General features: G+C 55.1%; 1 protein-coding gene across 1 annotated transcript; it reads right to left on the bottom strand.

Annotated features, from left to right (window-relative positions):
• Nucleotides 1-883: 883 nt before the first annotated feature.
• LOC133357046 (monoacylglycerol lipase abhd6-A-like) lies at nt 884-17,241 on the bottom strand. Its single transcript, XM_061574786.1, has 10 exons — nt 17,057-17,241; nt 16,937-17,020; nt 8,951-9,079; nt 8,246-8,435; nt 7,678-7,791; nt 7,255-7,387; nt 6,930-7,084; nt 6,332-6,386; nt 3,086-3,186; nt 884-2,871 (listed from the first exon to the last, which is right to left on the bottom strand). Exons 3-10 carry the CDS (start codon nt 9,076-9,078, stop codon nt 2,713-2,715), a joined length of 1,035 nt encoding a protein of 344 aa, XP_061430770.1. The 5' UTR covers nt 9,079; nt 16,937-17,020; nt 17,057-17,241; the 3' UTR covers nt 884-2,712.
• Nucleotides 17,242-21,562: the final 4,321 nt, after the last annotated feature.

Below are 21,562 nucleotides of genomic sequence, written 5' to 3'. Positions count from 1 at the left end.
TGACTGGACACACACGCATGACTGGACACACACGCATGACCATCACAATGCGTGACCGGACAAACCCGCATGACTGGACACACACGCATGACCATCACAATGCGTGACCGGACACACACGCGTGACTGGACACACACGCATGACCATCACAATGCGTGACCGGACACACACGCATGACCGGACACACACGCATGACCATCACAATGCGTGACCGGACACACACGCGTGACTGGACACACACACATGACCATCACAATGCGTGACCGGACACACACGCATGACCAGACACACACGCATGACCATCACAATGCGTGACCGGACACACACGCATGACCGTACACACACGCATGACCATCACAATGCGTGACTGGACACACACGCATGACCATCACAATGCGTGACCAGACACACACGCATGACCGGACACACACGTATGACCATCACAATGCGTGACCGGACACACACGTGTGACTGGACACACACGCATGACCATCACAATGCGTGATCGGACACACACGCATGACCGGACACACACGCATGACCATCACAATGCGTGACCAGACACACACGCATGACCATCACAATGCGTGACCGGACACACACGTGTGACTGGACACACACGCATGACCATCACAATGCGTAATCGGACACACACGCATGACCATCACAATGCGTGACCGGACACACACGCATGACCATCACAATTAATGACCGTCGCCACACGTAATCGTCACCACGCGAGAACGGCACCACGCATGGGGCCCTTGCACAACCGCAAACGAGAAGAGTGCCGAGCAGTCCTTCCCCCCTTTTTTAACGTACAGTGTGAATGAAGTGCAAAACACACACACACGGATAGACCATGCCTGCTGGTGACAACGACTACAAATGTGTACATATATATTTATTCTGTATTATGTTATCGCGTGACCGATGGAAACGCGCTCGGACGTAGCACCCGTCGGCAGTGGTTCGGCTAATCGGCACCTTTGCGTTGCCCACCGTTAATATTGCACCTCGCCTGTTGGGCGTCACCACCCATACCCACCCCCCCCCCGTTGGACTCTATTCCTAGGCTCCTAGGCTCCCATGCGTGCCCCCCCCCCCACCCTCGCGTGGCATGGGGGAGGCCCTCATCCAGCAGTGGATAGACCAAGCACTGAGAGTCGTTATTGCACCCCACGGCTCAAGCCCGCGCCATCCCTGTTAGTATCACACGGTACACCACATCCTGTATAGCGCTCGCCTCTAGGAGGCCTTTGGCGTGACCGGACACACACGCGTGACTGGACACACACGTGTGACTGGACACACATGCATGACCATCACAATGCGTGACCGGACACACACGAATGACCGGACACACACGCATGACCATCACAATGCGTGACCGGACACACACGTGTGACTGGACACACATGCATGACCATCACAATGTGTGACCGGACACACACGCATGACCGGAGACACACGCATGACCGGACACACATACGTGACTGGACACACACGCATGACCATCACAATGCGTGACCGGACACACACGCGTGACCGGACACACACGCGTGACTGGACACACACGCATGACCATCACAATGCGTGATCGGACACACACGCATGACCGGACACACACGCGTGACTGGACACACACACATGACCATCACAATGCGTGACCGGACACACGCAATGCCGGACACACACGCATGACCATCAAATTGCGTGACTGGACACACACGCATGACCATCAAAATGCGTGACTGGACACACACGCATGACCATCACAATGCGTGATCGGACACACACGCATGACCGGACACACACGCATGACCGGACACACACGCATGACCATCACAATGCATGACCGGACACACACGCATGACCATCACAATGCATGACCGGACACACACGCATGACCGGACACGCACGCATGACCATCACAATGCGTGACCGGACACACACGCATGACCATCACAATTAATGACCGTCACCACACGTAATCGTCACCACGCGAGAACGGCACCACACATGGGGCCCTTGCACAACCGCAAACGAGAAGAGTGCCGAGCAGTCCTTCCCCCCTTTTTTAACGTACAGTGTGAATGAGGTTCAAAACACACACACACGGATAGACCATGCCTGCTGGTGACAACGACTACAAATGTGTACATATATATTTACTCTGTATTACGTTATCGCGTGACCGATAGAAACGCGCTCGGACGTAGCACCCGTCGGCAGTGGTTCGGCTAATCGGCACCTTTGCGTTGCCCACCGTTAATATTGCACCTCGCCTGTTGGGCGTCACCACCCATACCCCCCCCCCCTCCGTTGGACTCTAGGGGGAGGCCCTCATCCAGCAGTGGATAGACCAAGCACTGAGAGTCGTTATTGCACCCCACGGCTCAAGCCCGCGCCATCCCTGTTAGTATCACACGGTACATCACATCCTGTATAGTGCTCGCCTCTAGGGGGCCTTTGGCTCCCTACCCAAAACCCCTAGACACTAGCCCCTAGCCACGAGCCCCTAGCCACGAGCCACTATCCACTCTCCCCTATCCACCAGTCTCTTATCCCCTATCTGCTAGTCTCTTATCCCCTATCCGCTAGTCTCTATCCCCTATCCGCTAGCCTCTATCCCCTATCCGCTAGCCTCTATCTCCTATCTCCTATCCGCTAGTCTCTATCCCCTATCTGCTCATCCCTATCCCTTGGCCACTATCCCCCAGACTCGGTGTGAGCGAGAAATGCGAGGAGGAGCCGCGCCGTCTCGTGGGGCCGCTCCATCGTCACCGTGTGGCCGCAGTCGTCCAGCAGCTCCACACGGCACCGCGGCAGCACCGCCGAGAGCAGCACCGCGCCGGACACGTCCAGCACCTGGGGGCCGCAACGTGAACGTGGTCGTCATCAACGTGGTCATCAACGTGGTCATCAACGTGGTCGTCATCAACGTGGTCGTCATCAACGTGGTCATCAACGTGGTCATCAACGTGGTCGTCGGCAACGTCGCCAAAGTCATCATCAACGTCGTCGACGTCATCATTATAATTTTCGTGGTCATCGCCAGAGTAGCTGGGGGGGGGGGTCTCACCTGGTCCTGCTTGCCCCAGACGACGAGGGTCGGGGCCGTTATGAGGTGCATCGTCTCGTGGAGACGGAATCGCGACCGCTCGGCTGTTATCGCCGTGAGCACTGCGCAGACAGAGACACCGGTTCAACACCACCACCACTACCACCACAACAACAACAACCGCCATTCTCCACTATGTGGCGGTGACGTCACCACAGCACTTATGCCAGGCTAGGTGCACGTTAAGGCCATGTGAAGTGTCGAATGCCCGCTGCCAGAAGGTCACGGGACAGACTCACGTGCCATGGGTTGACTGAGATGACTGGCCAATGCACCACCTGTGATGCCTACTGTGCCAACTTGCTGTGTTTTAGCCACCCGGCGCTCCGCTCATTGTTGTGAGTGTCGCTCCGCCATCCTCCGTTGTTGTTGGAGGGCGACTGCCTCCAACTGCCCAGTAGCGTCCTTCACGAGCCTTCTCCACAGAGGCCGATCTTGACACAGTTGGTACCAGTCATCGGCAAGTCCACTCAGCTCCACGTCCTCCTGTACCACATCACTCCATCTCTTCTCTAGCCCATGCCGCGCCCGTTTAGCCCCCTCTATCTGGCTGAACAAAAGCTGTTTAAGCATGCGGTGGCTGGACATGCAGGCTACATGACCCAGCCAATGCAGCCTTGCCTGCCAGAGGAGCTCACCGATGGGACTTTTTCCAGATCTTTCAAGGAATGTGTGAGCTCCTCACACAATCCAGCCTGGTTAAACCCAAAATGGATCATAGGCAGACCAGCCTAAATGTTTCTAACTGGCGAAAATGTTCCATTAGGGGTGTCCACGTTTCGCAAGCGTAGAGAAGGGATGGCATGATGGTGGCCGAGAAGATCTGAAGTTTTGTGTGGAGCAACGGACCAGGTAGCTTCCACATAGCATTACAAAGGTGATGACAAAATAATGCCGCTTGACTGATTCGGAGTGAGACCTCTGCTGTCAAACTAGAGCCGGTCATGAACACCCTGCCCAGATATGGGAAACTCTCCACTCTCTTCACAACTACCCCATCACCAATTGGGAGTTGTGGGGGTGGAGTGTCTGATGGTACAATATATCCAGGCAAATGCTTAGTTTTGGTGGGGCTGATGGTAAGGCCCAACCTCTTAGTGGCATGCTCCAGGTTCAACAGCAGCGCCTCCAACTCCTCTGCTGTAGCAGATGGACAGGGCGATAATCCTTGCCAGGACCTTTCCCGGCACACTGAGGAGTGATATGCCCCCTGTAAACTTAATTTGGAGCTTTCGTGACTGCAGGAATTCTTTGGTTCTTTCGGTAAAGTCACGTACGTGACTTTACCGAAAGAACCAAAGAATAATGCCTCCTGTAGTTGTTACAGTCTGTGCGGTTCCCCTTCTTAAAGAGGAGGACCACCAGGGCATCCTTCCAATCCTGCAGAACCCGTCCAGTGGTCCAGACTGGCACCTCAGCCAGCCACAAACAGGGGGTGGACTTCTTCCAATATTTGAGGCACTGCATCATCAGCAGGGTCATCCCCACTCTCATGATGTTTTCCAGGCTTAGGGATTTCCCTTTCCCCAAGAACTCACAGAAATGCTCAGCAAACCTGCAAACCTGTTCCTGGGGGTCAGAGATTGGATCACCGTTCTTTCCCCTATGATGGTAATGGGTGTGGCGCTGCAGGTTACTTTTTAAATGGAGTAAAAGAGTGATTTGTGATCACGGGCCACTGAGGCAAATTCCATTTCCTCAGCAGCAACCTGTGACCACCACCTATCCTTGCAGTGCCTCACGGCTCTCCGAACCTCCGAGCGAAGGCTGCGGTAAGCCTCCTCATTCTCTGACATGGGATGCTGTCAGTCAGGGCCTCTGGGGAAGTTTGGACCGTGTACCCAAAGCAGCCATTGCAGCTGCATGAGCCACAGTTCTAAACCTCGCCCATTTCCCCTTGGCATCAGGAGGAGTAGGGACGATGCCAACCCCAGCTGCAAGCAATGATGAAATTCTTGCTTGCAACTTTAATCAGCTAGCTGAGACCAGGCCACTATGGGTTTGAATAGGGTCCTGGGTGTATATCCACCACCAGAGTGGAAGAATGGCAGACGCATCTTACAGATAACAAGTCGATGGTCAGTGGGCAGATCAGCTCCACGGTAGGTTCTGGTGTCAAGGACATGGGCCCACTGTTCCGTCACTATATACTCCAGCATATGTTCTTGTTTGGACCCGTCATATATGGGCTGCACAAAAGTCTCCTACCGTTGTTATTGATCTGATCTGGCCCATGCCATCCAATCACTCCAGACCAGGTGCCAGCATCATGACCAACTCGGGCATTGAGGTCACCCAACAAGATGACTCTATCCCAAGGGGCCACTTTAGCCAGCACCTGTGACAGGTCATAGAAGGCATTTGACTCATCGGCCTTGCCTGCATCCCTCTACGGATGTTCGTCTTCGGTGGGGGCATAAGTAACCACGACCACCACTCCTCACCTCCGGTTGATGGGAAAGCGAGCCCAAAGTAGCCTGGGGCTTACAGCTTCCCACACCTCACCGCCACGCTCCCACGCCCCTTTCATTCTTTTGTTCAGAAGAAGAGCCAAATCCTCACTTGAGGCTGAGTCGACCTGGGAAAGCCCAGCACCAGTTCAGATAATCACCACTGGTGTTGACCGTGAGTGGGAATGGATCTCGGGTCGCCGGGTTCGTACAACACAACCACCACCGCCACCACCACCACGTGTTGCAAATCCCCACTCCACCCAACTCCCCACCCTAACCCCCTAACCATGGTGATGGCGGTGGCGATGGTGGTTGTGCTAGTAGTGAAGATGGTTGTGGTGGTAGTGGTGATCTTGGTGATGATGATGGTGGTAGTGGAGATGGTGGTGGTGATGATGATGGTGATAGTGGATAGTGGAGATGGTCAGGGTGGTGGTGGCGGTAGTGGAGATTGTCATGGTAGTGGTGATGGTGGTAGTGGAAATGGTCGTGGTGGTGGTGATGATGATGATGGTGGTGGTGATGATGATGATGATGGTGGTGGTGGTGGTGATGATGATTATGGTGGTGATGATGGTGGTGGTGATGATGGTGGTAGTGGAGATGGTTATGGTAGTCGTGGTGCTGATGGTTGTGGTGGTGATGATGGTGGTAATGTAGATGGTCTTGGTTGTGTTGGTGGTTGCAGTGGTGATCGTGTTGATGGTGGTGATGGCGGTGATGGCGGTGAAGGTGGTGGATGCACGCCACTCACGCTGGAGGTAGAAATCGTTGTGGTCACGCCGCACATCCACCATGGCCTGCAGGATCTGTAGCAACGACCACGCGCAGAGGAGGGGCAACCACCCACGCCACCCATTAACGCTCACCCATGCTCTCCCGCAATGCTCGCCCACGCTCACCTGCAACACTCACCCACGCTCGGCCGCAACGCTCGCCCACGCTCACCCATTAATGCTCGCCAGAATACGCACGCAATGTTCGCTCACATGGGGGTGGACTAGCTGTGGTTGTCCACTATGTCATGCCCCAAGCCACATGGCGAGATAATGCCTAGCGATGGCATGGACGTTTCTGTGTGGTGAGTCTATGGGTCTCTGTGTGAGTTTGTGGGTTTTTGTGTGAGTCTATGGGTTTCTGTGTGAGTCTATGGGTCTCTGTGTGAGTCTATGGGTCTCCGTGTGAGTCTATGGGTCTCTGTGTGAGTCTATGGGTCTCTGTGTGAGTCTATGGGTCTCTGTGTGAGTCTATGGGTCTCTGTGTGAGTCTATGGGTCTCTGTGTGAGTCTATGGGTCTCTGTGTGCGTCTGCAGGGGTCCATGTGAGCCTACGGGCGCATCTGCACTTCGCACCTGCTGCGGCAGCTTGAAGCTGTACGTCACCAGCTGCAGCATGCGTGCCACCTGCGCAGGCGAGCGCGGGATCAGGGAGACGCCGGTGAAATCGCCCGCGGCCTCGGCTGCCCGCAGCTCCCCCACGAAGCGGCTCTCCGTCGGCGCATCCAGACCTGGGAGGGGCGGGGGGACCGCGGCGTGGTGCCGACATGTTCACTGTCACGCCGGTTCCATGGGCACGTCACCGCCACGATGAGCATGGCGCCCGTGAGTGCGGCGCTGTGAGTGAGCGAGGCTGCGTGTCGCACCATGAGTGTTGTGCTGCGTGTGGCACTGCACCCACCGGCGGGACAAATGAGAGTGAGTGTGTGGACATCCCCGGGGTGGGTGGCTGCGTAGACACCAGCGACGCCGCCACCCATGGACGTGCCCAGGAGATGGAACGGAGCCGCGTCCAGCCCCACCGCAGCCACAAACTGTGCAGGGCAGCGTGGGTTAGAGAGCTCGCGATCGTCACGCACGCTACAAAGGTCCCCCGAGAAGCCTCTTAACAGACTGTAGTGGCAAGTGCCGTCAGCGAGCGACGCCCATGAAGGCCGGCGCGACACACGAGAGGGTGGGGGACCAGCACCACGCCCGGCCGAACTTTGTCTTCCCGGTTCAAATATTCGTCACTGTTATTGGCCGTTATTGGGAATCAAACTCGGGTTGCCGGGTCCGTAGCGCAGCGTGCACCACCACGCGCGCACACCCCCACACACCCCACCTGCTTGATGCGGATGACTTGCCCCTGCAGGGAGTAGTCGTCACCATGTGCGCGCGTCGTCCCTTCGTGACCCGGCATGTCCACACACACCACGTGGCGGTCACGTGGCAGGAACTGCGGAGACAAAGACACACCCCCCCCACCCCAACCATGCAGTGGTCAGTCACCTACATGGTCACTCTTCTAGCGCTGCTACCGCTTTCACTGTTCCCGTAAACTTAACGTGCCGATTCCTCCTCCAACTGTTGCTGCCAGACACTTTGCTATCTTATACACCGTGGTCAACAAGCACCACAAACTCGACACTCATTCACGCACACACTCTACAGAACTTACTGCTGTGAGGCACAAGCGTCATCACTGCGCCACCACCTTGTGCCACCCTGCACCACCGCCTCGGCACTACCACCCTGAGCCACCACCCCAAGCCACCACCGAGCATTACCACCACCCTACACTACTACCACCACGAGCCACTACCCCTGCACTACCACCCTGAGCCACCGCCCCAAGTCACAACCCCGAGCCACCACCCCCGCACCCCCACCAACCGGCGCCGCACCCTCACCCGCAGCAGGGGCAGCCACATGTCCTTGTTGGCGGAGAACGCGTGCAGGAAAAGGAGGCTGGGCCGTGTTCCGGTGGCACCACCACCACCATCGCCGCCGCCGGCACGCCGGCCCAGCTCCGAGTAGCAAAACGTGAAGGCCCCACAGTGGCACTCGCGTATCTGGAAGCCCAGCTGGGTTCGCCAGTACCTGACAGGGGAAGGGGAACACGGGACGGGGGGCATGGGGTGGACACAAATGGACACAGAGGGGTGGGGGGCACACGGAGACACCGTCATGGTGAGTGGTGCAGACACGCGGGGACGCTGTGGCTTAAGAGGACCCTCCCCAGTGGCAGCCGTCCCTGTGCGGCCTGCAGGGGACACTCGGCACCACCCCAGCAGGGGGGGTGGGGAGGGGTCACATCGTGGGCACGGGGCTCGGGGTAAAGTCAGTGGGGTCAGGGTGGGGTCAGGGTGTCAAAAAGACGAGGGTGGGGTGTGGAGTGAGGGCAGGATGATGACAGGGTGAGTGTGGGGTGAGTGTGGGGTGAGGCCAGGATGATAGGGTGAGTGCGGGGTGAGTGTGGGGATGATGATAGGGTGAGTGTGTGGTGAGTGTGGGGTGAGTGTGGGGTGAGTGTGGGGTGAGTGTGGGGTGAGTGTGGGGTGAGTGTGGGGTGAGCGTGGCGTGAGTGTGGGGTGAGGGCGCGAGGGGTCACCCACCAGTCGTGCAGGTAGAGGAATGCCGACGGCTGGAAGAGCCAGTAGTACGCAAAGAGTAGCAGCGGCAGGGACAGGGTCAAGGTCATCGGGTCAAGGGGCAGGGGCAGGCCCGACAGGGACTCCAGCATCCTGATAGACATGGGGACACGGCAGGGGCGGACACATCACGGGGTGAGTGGGTAGATGTGTGGGGGGTGAGTGGGCGAGTGTGTGACTGTGTGGGGTGTAAGTGGGTGGGTGAGTGGGCGAGTGGGCGGGTGTGTGGGTGAGTGGGTGTGTGAGTGGGTGGGTGGGTGTGTGGGGGGGTGAATGGATGGGTGTGTGGGTGAGTGAGTGTGTGAGTGGGGGGTGACTGGGTGAGTGGGTGTGTGAGTGGGTGTGTGAGTGAATGGATGGGTGTGTGTGTGCCTGTGTGGGTGAGTGTCTGACGGTGTGAGTGGGTGGGTGTGTGGTGGGGGGGGAGGTGATTGTATGGGCGAGTGGGTCGGTGTGTGGGGGGTGAGTGGGGGGCATGTGTGTGTGGGTGAGTGGGGGGTGAGTGGGTGGGTGGTTGAGTGTATGGGTGACTGCGAGTGTGTGGGTAACTGTCTGGGTATTTTGTACCATCGGACACTCCACCCCCACAGCAGTTGTGGAGAGAGTGGAGAGTTTCCCAAACCTTGGCAGTGTGCTCATGACCGGCTCTGGTTTAACAGCAGAGGTCTCACTCCGAATCAGTCGAGTGGCATTATTTTTTCATCGGTTGCGTAACGCTGTGTGGAAGCTACCTGGTCTATCGCTCCACACAAAGCTTCAGGTCTTCTCGGCCAGTCATTCCCTCCCTTCTCTACGCTTGCAGAACGTGGATCCCCCTAAGGGAACATTTTTGCTGGTTATAAACATTTAGACTGGTCTGCCTACAATCTATCCTGGGTTTCACCAGGCTGGATTGTGTGAGCTCTCAAATCCTTGAAAGATGTGGAAAAAGTCCCATCGGTGAGCTGCCCGAGAGGCACGGCTGCATTGGCTGGGTCATGTAGCCCACATGCCCAGCCACCACATGCCTGAAAAGCTTTTGTTTGGCCGGATCGAGGGGGCTAAATGGGCACGGCACGGGCGAGAGAAAAGATGGAGTGATGTGGTACAGGAGGACGTGGAGCTGAGTGGACTTGCCAATGACTGGTACCAGCGATGTCAAGATCGGCCTCTGTGGAGGAGGCTCGTGAAAGACGCTACTGGGCAGTTGGAGGCAGTCGCCCTCCAATAATGGAGGGTGGATGAGCGACGCTCACAACAATGAGCGGAGCGCCGGGTGGCTAAAGCACAGCAAGTTGGCACAGTAGGGGGCACAGGTGGTGCATCAGCCAGTCATCTCAGTCATCTCGGTCAGTCGTCCCATGGCACCTGGGTCTGCCCCGTGACCTCCTGCCAGCGGGCGTTCGACACTTCACATGGCCTCAAGGTGCACATGGCCTGGCACAAGCGTCGTGGTGACGTCACCGCCACTTAGTGGCAAATGGCGGTTGCAGTTGTTGTGGGTGACTGTGTGTGTGTGGGTGACTGTGAGTGTGGGTGACTGTGTGTGGGTGACTTCGCCGGTTGGAAACATTTAGGCTGGCCTGCCTACGATCCATCCTGGGTTTAACCAGGCTGGATTGTGTGACGAGCTCACAAGCCCTTGAAAGATCTGGGCAAAGTCCCATCGGTGAGCTCCTCCGGCAGGCAAGGCTGCGTTGGCTGGGTCATGTAGCCCGCATGCCCAGCCACCGCATGCCTAAACAGCTTTTGTTCGGCCGGATCGAGGGGGCTAAACGGGCGCGGCACGGGCTAGAGAAGAGATGGAGTGATGTGGTACAGGAGGACGTGGAGCTGAGTGGACTTGCCGATGACTGGTACCAGCGGTGTCAAGATCGGCCTCAGTGGAGGAGGCTCGTGAAGGACGCTACTGGGCAGTTGGAGGCAGTCGCCCTCCAACAACAACGGAGGGCGGAGGAGCGACGCTCACAACAACGAGCGGAGCGCCGGGTGGCTAAAGCACAGCAAGTTGGTACAGTAGGGGGCACAGGTGGCGCATCAGCCAGTCATCTCAGTCATCTCGGTCATCTCGGTCAGTCGACCCGTGGCACCTGGGTCTGCACCGTGACCTCCTGCCAGCGGGCGTTCGACACTTCACGTGGCCTCAAGGTGCACATGGCCTGGCACAAGCGTCGTGGTGACGTCACCGCCACTTAGTGGCGAATGACGGTTGTTGTTGTTGTGGTTGACTGTGTGTGTGGGTAACTGTGAGTGTGTGGGTCACTGTGTGTGGGTGACTGTGAGTGTGTGGGTGAATGTGTGTGGGTGACTGAGTGTGTGGGTGACTGTGTGTGTGTGGGTGACTGTGAGTGTGTGGGTGACTGTGAGTGTGTGGCCAAACCCCATTTGGCGGAGCCAGGAGATTGAATTTTCACCCTCGGGGCTCCTCCAGAAACAAAAAACCATTGCGGATGGCCACGTGGAATGTTCGAACGCTCACTGCGGAGGAGAGGCTGCCACTCCTCTGTCGGGAGCTGGACCGGTACCGCCTGGATCTCTGTGGCATTCAGGAGGTCCGGTGGACCGGTTCTGGCTCCTGCCACCATGAGGGGTGGACAGTCCTCTACTCGGGGCAGGAGACTGCCAAACAACAGGGTGTGGCTCTTCTTCTGAACAAAAGAATGAAGGGGGCGTGGGAGCGTGGCGGTGAGGTGTGGGAAGCTGTAAGCCCCAGGATACTTTGGGCTCGCCTTCCCATCAACCAGAGGCGAGGAGTGGTGGTCGTGGTTACTTATGCCCCCACCGAAGACGAACATCCGTGGAGGGATGCAAGCAAAGCCGATGAGTCAGACGCTTTCTATGACCTCCTGTCACAGGTGCTGGCTAAAGTGGCCACTCGGGACAGAGTCATCTTGTTGGGTGACTTCAATGCCCGAGTTGGTCATGATGCTGACACCTGGTCTGGAGTGATTGGAAGGCATGGGCCAGATCAGCTCAATAATAACGGTAGGAGGCTGCTAGATTTTTGTGCAGCCCATGGGCTTGTAATTACCAACACGCTCTTCCGGCATCGGCGCATCCACACAACATCATGGATACATGCCGGGTCCAAGCAAGAACATCTGCTGGACTACATAGTGACGGACCAGCGGATGCGAACCCATGTCCTTGACACCAGGACCTACCGTGGAGCTGATCTGTCCTCTGACCATCGACTAGTCATCTGTAAGATGCGCCTGCCTTTCTTCCACTCCGGTGGTGGGTGTACACCCAGGATCCCATTCCAACCAAAAGTGGCCTGGTCTCAGTTAGCTGATGAAAGTTGCAAGCGAGAATTTCATCATCGCTTGCAGCTGGGGTTGGCATCGTCCCCCACTCCACCTGATGTCGAGGGTAAATGGGCGAGGTATAGGACTGTGACTCATGCAGCTGCAATGGCTGCTTTGGGTACGCGGTCCAGACCTCCCCAGAAACCCTGGCTGACAGAGGAGGTGTTCAGGTTAATTGAGAAAAAGCGACAGGCCCACTCTCATCGCCTACAGCATCCCACGTCAGAGAATGAGGAGGTTTACCGCAGCCTTCGCTCGGAAGTTCGGAGAGCCGTAAGGCGTTGTAAGGATGGGTGGTGGTCGCGGGTTGCTGAGGAGATGGAGTCTGCCTCAGTGGCCCGTGATCACAAATCACTATTTAACTCCATCAAAAAAGTAACCTGCAGCGCCACACCTATTACCATCATTAGAGGAAAAAACGGTGATCCAATCTCCGACCCCCAGGAACAGGTTTGCAGATTTGCTGAGCATTTCTGTGAGGTCCTGGGGGAGGGAAATTCTCTCAGCCAGGAAAACATCATGGCACAAAGTGGGGATAACCCTGCTGAGGCTGCGGTGCCTCAAATATTGGAAGAGGTCACCCCCTGTGAGTGGCTGGCTGAGGTTCCAGCTGTTGAGGAAGTACTGAGGGCGATCCGGAGTCTGAGACCAGGGAAGGCACCGGGCAGAGATGATCTCCCAAGCGAAATGCTGAGGGAGGGTGGCGTTTGTGCACAGACTGCCCTATATGACATCATAACAACAGTCTGGACCACTGGACGGGTTCCGCAGGACTGGAAGGATGCCCTGGTGGTCCCCCTCTTTAAGAAGGGGGACCGCACAGACTGTAACAACTACAGGGGCATCTCACTCCTCAGTGTGCCGGGTAAGGTCCTGGCAAGGATTATTCAACATCGCCTTGCTAGGCACGCTGAGGAGGGGCTTGCGGAGCCCCAATGCGGTTTCAGGAAAGGGCGGTCCTGCACAGATGCCATATTTTCTGTCCGTCTGCTACAGCAGAGGTGTAGGGAATTCCAAAAAGACCTACATCTCTGCTTTATTGACCTGGTCAAGGCCTATGATACCATCAGTAGGACTGGACTCTGGGTTGTTCTTCGTGCTTTCGGAGTCCCTGACCCTCTGCTCACGATCATTAAGGACCTTCATGATGGTGAGCGGGCCCGGGTAAAACTACGTGGCCGGGAGTCGGAGCCTTTCCCTGTACACCTTGGGGTGCGACAGGGATGTCCTCTGGCTCCCACATTATTTAACATCTATTTTGACCGCGTAGTTCGTGAAGCCTTCAATAGCTGTACCGGGGGAATTTCCGTTTGGTACAGATATAATGGGAGGCTGATCGACGCCCGGGTGCGATCAAGGGATGGCTCCCTATTGGTCAACCACGTTATGTATGCCGATGATTTGGTAATAGCTGCTCATTCAGAAGAGGAGTTGGAGGCGCTGCTGCTGAGACTGGAGCGTGCCACTAAGAGGTGGGGCCTTACCATCAGCCCCACCAAAACCAAGCACCTGCCTGGGTATTTTGTACCATCGGACACTCCACCCCCACAACTCCCAATTGGTGATGGGGCAGTTGTGGAGAGAGTGGAGAGTTTCCCATACCTGGGCAGTGTGCTTATGACCGGCTCCAGTCTATCAGCAGAGGTCTCACTCCGAATCAGTCGAGCGGCAATATCTTTTCATCGGTTGCGTAACGCTGTGTGGAAGCTACCTGGTCTGTCGCTCCGCACGAAGCTTCAGGTCTTCTCGGCCACGGTCATTCCCTCCCTTCTCTACGCTTGCGAGACGTGGACCCCCCTGGTGGAGCATCTTCGCCGGTTGGAAACATTTAGGCTGGCCTGCCTACGATCCATCCTGGGTTTAACCAGGCTGGATTGTGTGAGGAGCTCACAAATCCTTGAAAGATCTGGGCAAAGTCCCATCAGTGAGCTCCTCCGGCAGGCAAGGCTGCGTTGGCTGGGTCATGTAGCCCGCATGCCCAGCCACCGCATGCCTAAACAGCTTTTGTTCGGCCGGATCGAGGGGGCTAGACGGGCGCGGCACGGGCTGGAGAAGAGATGGAGTGATGTGGTACAGGAGGACGTGGAGCTGAGTGGACTTGCCGATGACTGGTACCAGCGGTGTCAAGATCGGCCTCAGTGGAGGAGGCTCGTGAAGGACGCTACTGGGCAGTTGGAGGCAGTCGCCCTCCAACAACAACGGAGGGCGGAGGAGCGACGCTCACAACAACGAGCGGAGCGCCGGGTGGCTAAAGCACAGCAAGTTGGCACAGTAGGGGGCACAGGTGGTGCATCAGCCAGTCATCTCGGTCATCTCGGTCAGTCGACCAGTGGCACCTGGGTCTGCCCCGTGACCTCCTGCCAGCGGGCTTTCGACACTTCACGTGGCCTCAAGGTGCACTTGGCCTGGCACAAGCATCGTGGTGACGTCACCGCCACTTAGTGGCGAATGGCGGTTGTTGTTGTTGTTGTGGGTGACTGTGAGTGTGGGTGACTGTGAGTGTGGGTGACTGTGTGTGTGTGGTTGACTGTGTGTGTGTGGGTAACTGTGAGTGTGTGGATCACTGTGTGTGGGTGACTGTGAGTGTGGGTGACTGTGAGTGTGGGTGACTGTGAGTGTGGGTGACTGTGAGTGTGGGTCACTGTGTGTGGGTGACTGTGAGTGTGTGGGTGACTGTGAGTGTGTGGGTGACTGTGAGTGTGGGTGACTGTGATTGTGTGGGTGACTGTGAGTGACTGTGTGTGAATGACTGTGAGTGTTGGTGACTATGAGTGTGGGTGACTGTGAGTGTGTGGGTGACTGAGTGTGGGTGACTGTGGGTGACTGTGTGTGTAACTGTGAGTGTGTGGGTCACTGTGTGTGGGTGATTGTGAGTGTGGGTGACTGAGTGTGGGTGACTGTGAGTGTGTGGTTGACTGTGAGTGTGTGGTTGACTGAGTGTGTGGGTGACTGTGAGTGTGTGGGTGAATGTGTGTGTGTGGTTGACTGTGAGTGTGTGGGTGACTGTGAATGTGTGGTTGACTGTGAGTGTGTGGGTGACTGTGAGTGTGTGGTTGACTGTGTGTGTGTGGTTGACTGTGAGTGTGTGGGTGACTGTGAGTGTGTGGGTGACTGTGAGTGTGGGTGACTGTGAGTGTGGGTGACTGTGAGTGTGTGGGTGACTGTGAGTGTGTGGGTGACTGTGATTGTGTGGGTGACTGTGACTGTGTGTGAATGACTGTGTGTGGGTGACTGTGAGTGTGTGGGTGACTGTGAGTGTGGGTGACTGTGTGTGTGGGTGACTGTGAGTGTGTGGGTGACTGTGAGTATGGGTGACTGTGTGTGTGTGGGTGACTGTGAGTGTGTGGGTGACTGTGAGTGTGTGGGTGACTGTGAGTGTGTGGGTGACTGTGAGTGTGGGTGACTGTGAGTGTGGGTGACTGTGAGTGTGTGAGTGACTGTGAGTGTGTGGGTGACTGTGAGTGTGGGTGACTGTGAGTGTGTGGGTGACTGTGAGTGTGTGGGTGACTGTGATTGTGTGGGTGACTGTGAGTGACTGTGTGTGAATGACTGTGTGTGGGTGACTGTGAGTGTGTGGGTGACTGTGAGTGTGGGTGACTGTGTGTGTGGGTGACTGTGAGTGTGTGGGTGACTGTGAGTGTGGGTGACTGTGATTGTGTGGGTGACTGTGAGTGACTGTGTGTGAATGACTGGGTGTGGGTGAATGTGAGTGTGTGGGTGACTGTGAGTGTGGGTGACTGTGTGTGTGGGTGACTGTGAGTGTGGGTGACTGTGTGTGTGGGTGACTGAGTGTGGGTGACTGAGTGTGGGTGACTGTGTGTGTGTGGGTGACTGTGTGTGTGGGTGACTGAGTGTGGGTGACTGTGAGTGTGGGTGACTGTGAGTGTGGGTGACTGTGAGTGTGGGTGACTGTGTGTGTGTGGGTGACTGTGTGTGTGTGGGTGACTGTGAGTGTGGGTGACTGTGAGTGTGGGTGACTGTGAGTGTGTGGGTGACTGTGAGTGTGTGGGTGACTGTGTGTGTGTGGGTGACTGTGTGTGTGTGGGTGACTGTGAGTGTGTGGGTGACTGTGAGTGTGGGTGACTGTGAGTGTGTGGGTGACTGTGTGTGTGTGGGTGACTGTGAGTGTGTGGGTGACTGTGTGTGTGGGTGACTGTGAGTGTGTGGGTGACTGTGAGTGTGTGGGTGACTGTGTGTGTGGGTGACTGTGAGTGTGGGTGACTGTGAGTGTGTGGGTGACTGTGAGTGTGGGTGACTGTGAGTGTGGGTGACTGTGAGTGTGGGTGACTGTGAGTGTGTGTGACTGTGAGTGTGGGTGACTGTGTGTGTGGGTGACTGTGAGTGTGGGTGACTGTGAGTGTGTGGGTGACTGTGAGTGTGGGTGACTGCGAGTGTGGGTGACTGCGAGTGTGGGTGACTGTGAGTGTGGGTGACTGTGTGTGTGGGTGACTGTGAGTGTGGGTGACTGTGAGTGTGGGTGACTGTGAGTGTGGGTGACTGTGTGTGTGGGTGACTGTGAGTGTGGGTGACTGTGAGTGTGTGGGTGACTGTGAGTGTGGGTGACTGCGAGTGTGGGTGACTGTGAGTGTGGGTGACTGTGAGTGTGGGTGACTGCGACGTTTCGGCAGGGCGCGTGTTCTTCCTCACAAGCGAGGGGACTCACCTTGGCAGGGGCGACGCGTGGCCTCAGGTCTCCGTCTCTCTCTGTCCCCGTGGCTCCCTGTGTCCCCGTGTCTCCCTGTGTCCCCGTGTCCCCCTGCGTCCCCGTGTCTCCCTGTGTCCCAGTGTCTCTGCTCCCCGTGTATTCGCTACCCTGTTTCCCCGTGTCTCTCTCTCCCCGTGTGTCTCTCTCCCCGTGTGTCTCTCTCCCCGTGTCTCTCTCTCCCCGTGTCTCTCTCTCTCCGTGTCTCTCTCTCCCCGTGTCTCTCTCTCCCCGTGTCTCTCTCCCCGTGTGTCTCCCCGTGTCTCTCTCCCCGTGTCTCTCTCCCCGTGTCTCTCTCCCCGTGTGTCTCCCCGTGTCGTCTCTCTCCCGTGTCTCTCTCTCCCCCGTGTCTCTCTCCCCGTGTCTCTCTCCCCGTGTCTCTCTCCCCGTGTCTCTCTCTCCCGTGTCTCTCTCCCCGTGTCTCTCTCTCCCCGTGTCTCTCTCTCCCGTGTCTCTCTCTCCCCGTGTCTCTCTCTCCCCGTGTCTCTCTCTCCCCGTGTCTCTCTCTCCCCGTGTCTCTCTCTCCCCGTGTCTCTCTCTCCCCGTGTCTCTCTCTCCCCGTGTCTCTCTCTCCCCGTGTCTCTCTCTCCCCGTGTCTCTCTCTCCCCGTGTCTCTCTCTCCCCGTGTCTCTCTCTCCCCGTGTCTCTCTCTCCCCGTGTCTCTCTCTCCCCGTGTCTCTCTCTCCCCGTGTCTCTCTCTCCCCGTGTCTCTCTCTCCCCGTGTCTCTCTCTCCCCGTGTCTCTCTCTCCCCGTGTCTCTCTCTCCCCGTGTCTCTCTCTCCCCGTGTCTCTCTCTCCCCGTGTCTCTCTCTCCCCGTGTCTCTCTCTCCCGTGTCTCTCTCTCCCCGTGTCTCTCTCTCCCCGTGTCTCTCTCTCCCCGTGTCTCTCTCTCCCCGTGTCTCTCTCTCCCCGTGTCTCTCTCTCCCCGTGTCTCTCTCTCCCCGTGTCTCTCTCTCCCCGTGTCTCTCTCTCCCCGTGTCTCTCTCTCCCCGTGTCTCTCTCTCCCCGTGTCTCTCTCTCCCCGTGTCTCTCTCTCCCCGTGTCTCTCTCTCCCCGTGTCTCTCTCTCCCCGTGTCTCTCTCTCCCCGTGTCTCTCTCTCCCCGTGTCTCTCTCTCCCCGTGTCTCTCTCTCCCCGTGTCTCTCTCTCCCCGTGTCTCTCTCCCCGTGTCTCTCTCTCCCGTGTCTCTCTCTCCCCGTGTCTCTCTCCCCGTGTCTCTCTCCCCGTGTCTCTCTCCCCGTGTCTCTCTCTCCCCGCGTCTCTCCCGGAATCTCCGGCGCGAGCGACTTTTACTCTCAAGCGCCTCGCCCCGCCCCCTCCGCGGGCCCCGCCCCCCTCCGACTGGTGGCGCGAGGCAGGCAGCCAACGGGAAGGCTGCCTCGGTTGATTGACGGCACCGCGTGAGGGTGAGACCCAAGGTGGTGGGGGTGGTTTCGGCCGTGACGTCACGCAATATCGTATCGCGATGTGGAGATCCACGATATGGCGATTATCGCGATATCAGATTCGTTGCAACTGCGCCCTTCGCAATTGCGCGCATTGATCGCTTGCACAGTGTTCTGTTGTTGTTATTATTGTGTTGTTATTATTGTGTTGTTATTATTGTGCTGTTGTTATTGTGTTGTTATTATTATTGTATTATTATGTTGTTATTGTGTATTGCTGTTGTTATTCTTGTGTTGTTATTATTGTGTTATTATTGTGTTGTTATTATGGTGTATTATTGTGGGAAGCGGTTAGTACTTCGCAGCGCTTCTAACCCGGCGATTATCTGAACCGGTCCTGGGCCTCCCCAAGGTCGACTCAGCCTAAAATGAGTACCTGGTGCGGTGTGTAAACATCGTCATTGGGGAGAAAAGGCGGCCGGGCGTGGTGCTGGCCACTCACCTCGTGTGCCGTGCCGGTCTTCATAAGTGCTCGCTAACAGCACTTGCCCCAACAGTCTGTTAAGGCTATAGAGGGATCTTTGTCTTGTTGTTATTATTGTGCATTATTATTGTAGATTATTATTGTGTATTATTATATATTATTGTGTGGATTATTGTGTGTATTATTATTGTGAATGATTGTTATTATTGTGTGTATTCTTGTGTATTCTTGTTATGATTGTGTGTATTATTGTATTGTGTATTATTGTGTGTATTATTATTGTGAATTATTGTTATTTGTGTGTATTGTGTGTATTATTGTATATTATTGTGTGTATTATTGTGTGTATTATTATTGTGTGTATTATTGTGAATTGTTATTTGTGTGTGTATTATTGTGTATTATTGTATATTATTGCGTGTATTATTGTGTGTATTATTGTGAATTATTGTGTATTGTTGTATATTATTGTGTATAAGTGTGTATATTTGTGTGTATTATTGTGTATCATTGTGTGTATTAGTGCGTGTATTATTGTGTGTATTATTATTGTGCGTATTATTGTGTATTATTGTGTTGTTATTCTTGTGTTTATAATTGTGTATTATTGTGTTGTTATTCTTGTGTTTATTATTGTGTATTATTGTGTGTATTATTGTATATTATTGTGTGTATTATTGTGTGTAGTATTATTGTGTGTATTATTACTACTACCGCGCTGTACCGTTCAGTACTTACTGAAAACCGGTTCAGATGGACAGACTAGTAAACTATTTAACAATTCGTCCTTTGCCCGTCCAAGAGCGACGTGATATATTCACTGTATTAATGTGTGTGCAATTAGTAAGGTCGCGGTGACACAGACCTATTTCATGTAAAGTTGTAATCCCTTGTTCATCATGACGTCCTTTTTACTCTGATGTCTCAACAGCTTGACGGAGATCGCGTGACGTGAGGGTTCTGACTTTATAGTGAGGGTTGTAAGTTGACGCTGAGGAGGAGGGAGGAGGCGCCTCGCCCCTCCCTCATGTGGAGTGACGTCACCCGCTAGTTATTATTAATGGAGGGGGGGGTGTCCATTTGGAGGACGTCACCTCTTCATGATTATTAATGGGGGGGGCTGTTCGATGTGGAGTGACGTCACCTGCTCATGATTATTAATGAGGGGGGGGGGGGTCCGTGTGGAGGACGTCACCTGTTCATGATTATTAATGAGGGGGGCTGGCCGACGTGGAGTGACGTCACGCACGGGACACACAGATTCTTGGCTCATTCTAGTAGTGAATATATTTTATTTTACCAGGTAAGGCGCACTGAGCTTTGTCCTACTTTTTCAGTAGTGACCTGGCCACCACAAATGACAGCTCATCGAAGTGGTGGCTTATCATCATCATCATCATCATAATGTGGACATTTATAGCAGCAGGAAAATACTCTTGTAACGCGTGATGTTGATTCTAAATGTGGACGCGACCACGGGGAGAGACACGCAAACTCCAAATACACAGCAGCAGGCGTCAGGGTCGGGATCTAACCCACGACCTCTTGCATACTAGGCGAGGTCGTTAACATCTCATAGCCACCACGAGAGTGGGGGGCGATTCCGAGGAGGAGCCAGAGACGGGCGCGGAGGAGCCAGGGCTGCCAACAGTTGCCGGATCTCTGCAAACCTCTTCATATGGGCGTATTGGGTGGTACCATATCGGCGTGGAAGCAGCAGAACAAACACGCATCGGGGTGCTCATGAAACAGTCCAAATTCAACATTTGAATCGGCAAATCTGTTTTTATCAGTGTCTTCAACTGACCCTTTCGCAATTCGAAGGTTTATTCGGTCTATTGAAACTTTCTAAAAACAAATAAACTCCTTTAACAAGTTTTAATTTAAAGCTTTCGTGACTGCAAGGATTCATCTTCTTGGTTTTTTCGGTAAAGTCACGTAGAAGGGAAGTAATAAAATAATAAAAATAAAACATAATAAAATAATTCTCACGACGTTTCGGCTACAACGCAAGCGGCCTTCTTCAGGTGAAGAATGGTACACTGCCAAGCTTGGAGCGTATATATAAGCTGGGTTGGAGGTGGAAGAAGAGCGCCTTGACAAAATAACTAACAAATCAATAGGAATTTAGCATATTTATGGTAAATGTGTAGGAGGTGGGCGGGGGGTTTTCAAAGTCATATTATGCCCATGCATTATGCAGGATTAGCAGCATCAAAGGGAGGGGGTAGCATTAACAAAGGGAGGGAATGTTAATAGTATGTAAAAGCAACGAAACATGTCAATGGGAGAGCGGTGGCAGGAGACCCGCAGCGGAGCAAAAAATCCATTCCCTGCGGAGAATACAAACTAAGTTTCCTCTGTGGTAGCAGTTGCATTGGAGAAACCAAACGACATGTCTCGGACCGCATCCGTGAACATAAAGCAGACCTGAAACACGGTAGGACAAACACCTCAGGCGTGGCAGATCACTGTTACAATTCAGTGGGCTCACATGACATTGACTTCTCCAAGACAGAGGTTCTATGTGTAGTGGTGGTATTGACGTGCGCCGGCAGTGATGGATCACGGGGCGCGGGGTTGGGCACGCGATGTGGGCGTGGCATGGACGCGCGCGCCGGTGGTGAGGCGCGCTCACACAAGCTGGGAAAAGAGGATCGTAGCGAGTGCGCAGTAATTGGTCAGATAAGTGTGTACTCTCAGCGACGTCCGCAGGAGG

The sequence above is a fragment of the Lethenteron reissneri genome, chromosome 56, assembly GCF_015708825.2.
Source record: "Lethenteron reissneri isolate LAM-NWPU_2019-01 chromosome 56, ASM1570882v1, whole genome shotgun sequence".
NCBI lineage: Eukaryota > Metazoa > Chordata > Hyperoartia > Petromyzontiformes > Petromyzontidae > Lethenteron > Lethenteron reissneri.
Note: the sequence above shows the minus strand (reverse complement) of the source record. Positions and strands in the feature narration are given on the sequence as shown.

What these genes read in the sequence shown, in the direction of transcription:
- LOC133357046 (XM_061574786.1), bottom strand. Translation starts at nt 9,078, where the DNA reads ATGCTGGAGTCCCTGTCGGGCCTGCCCCTGCCCCTTGACCCGATGACC. An exon ending in GCTTCAAGCTGCCGCAGCAG is followed by an intron (nt 6,387 to 6,929) that starts GTGCGAAGTGCA and finishes TCGTTGCTACAG; the next exon opens with ATCCTGCAGGCCATGGTGGA. An exon ending in TCTGGGGCAAGCAGGACCAG is followed by an intron (nt 2,872 to 3,085) that starts GTGAGACCCCCC and finishes TGCGGCCCCCAG; the next exon opens with GTGCTGGACGTGTCCGGCGC.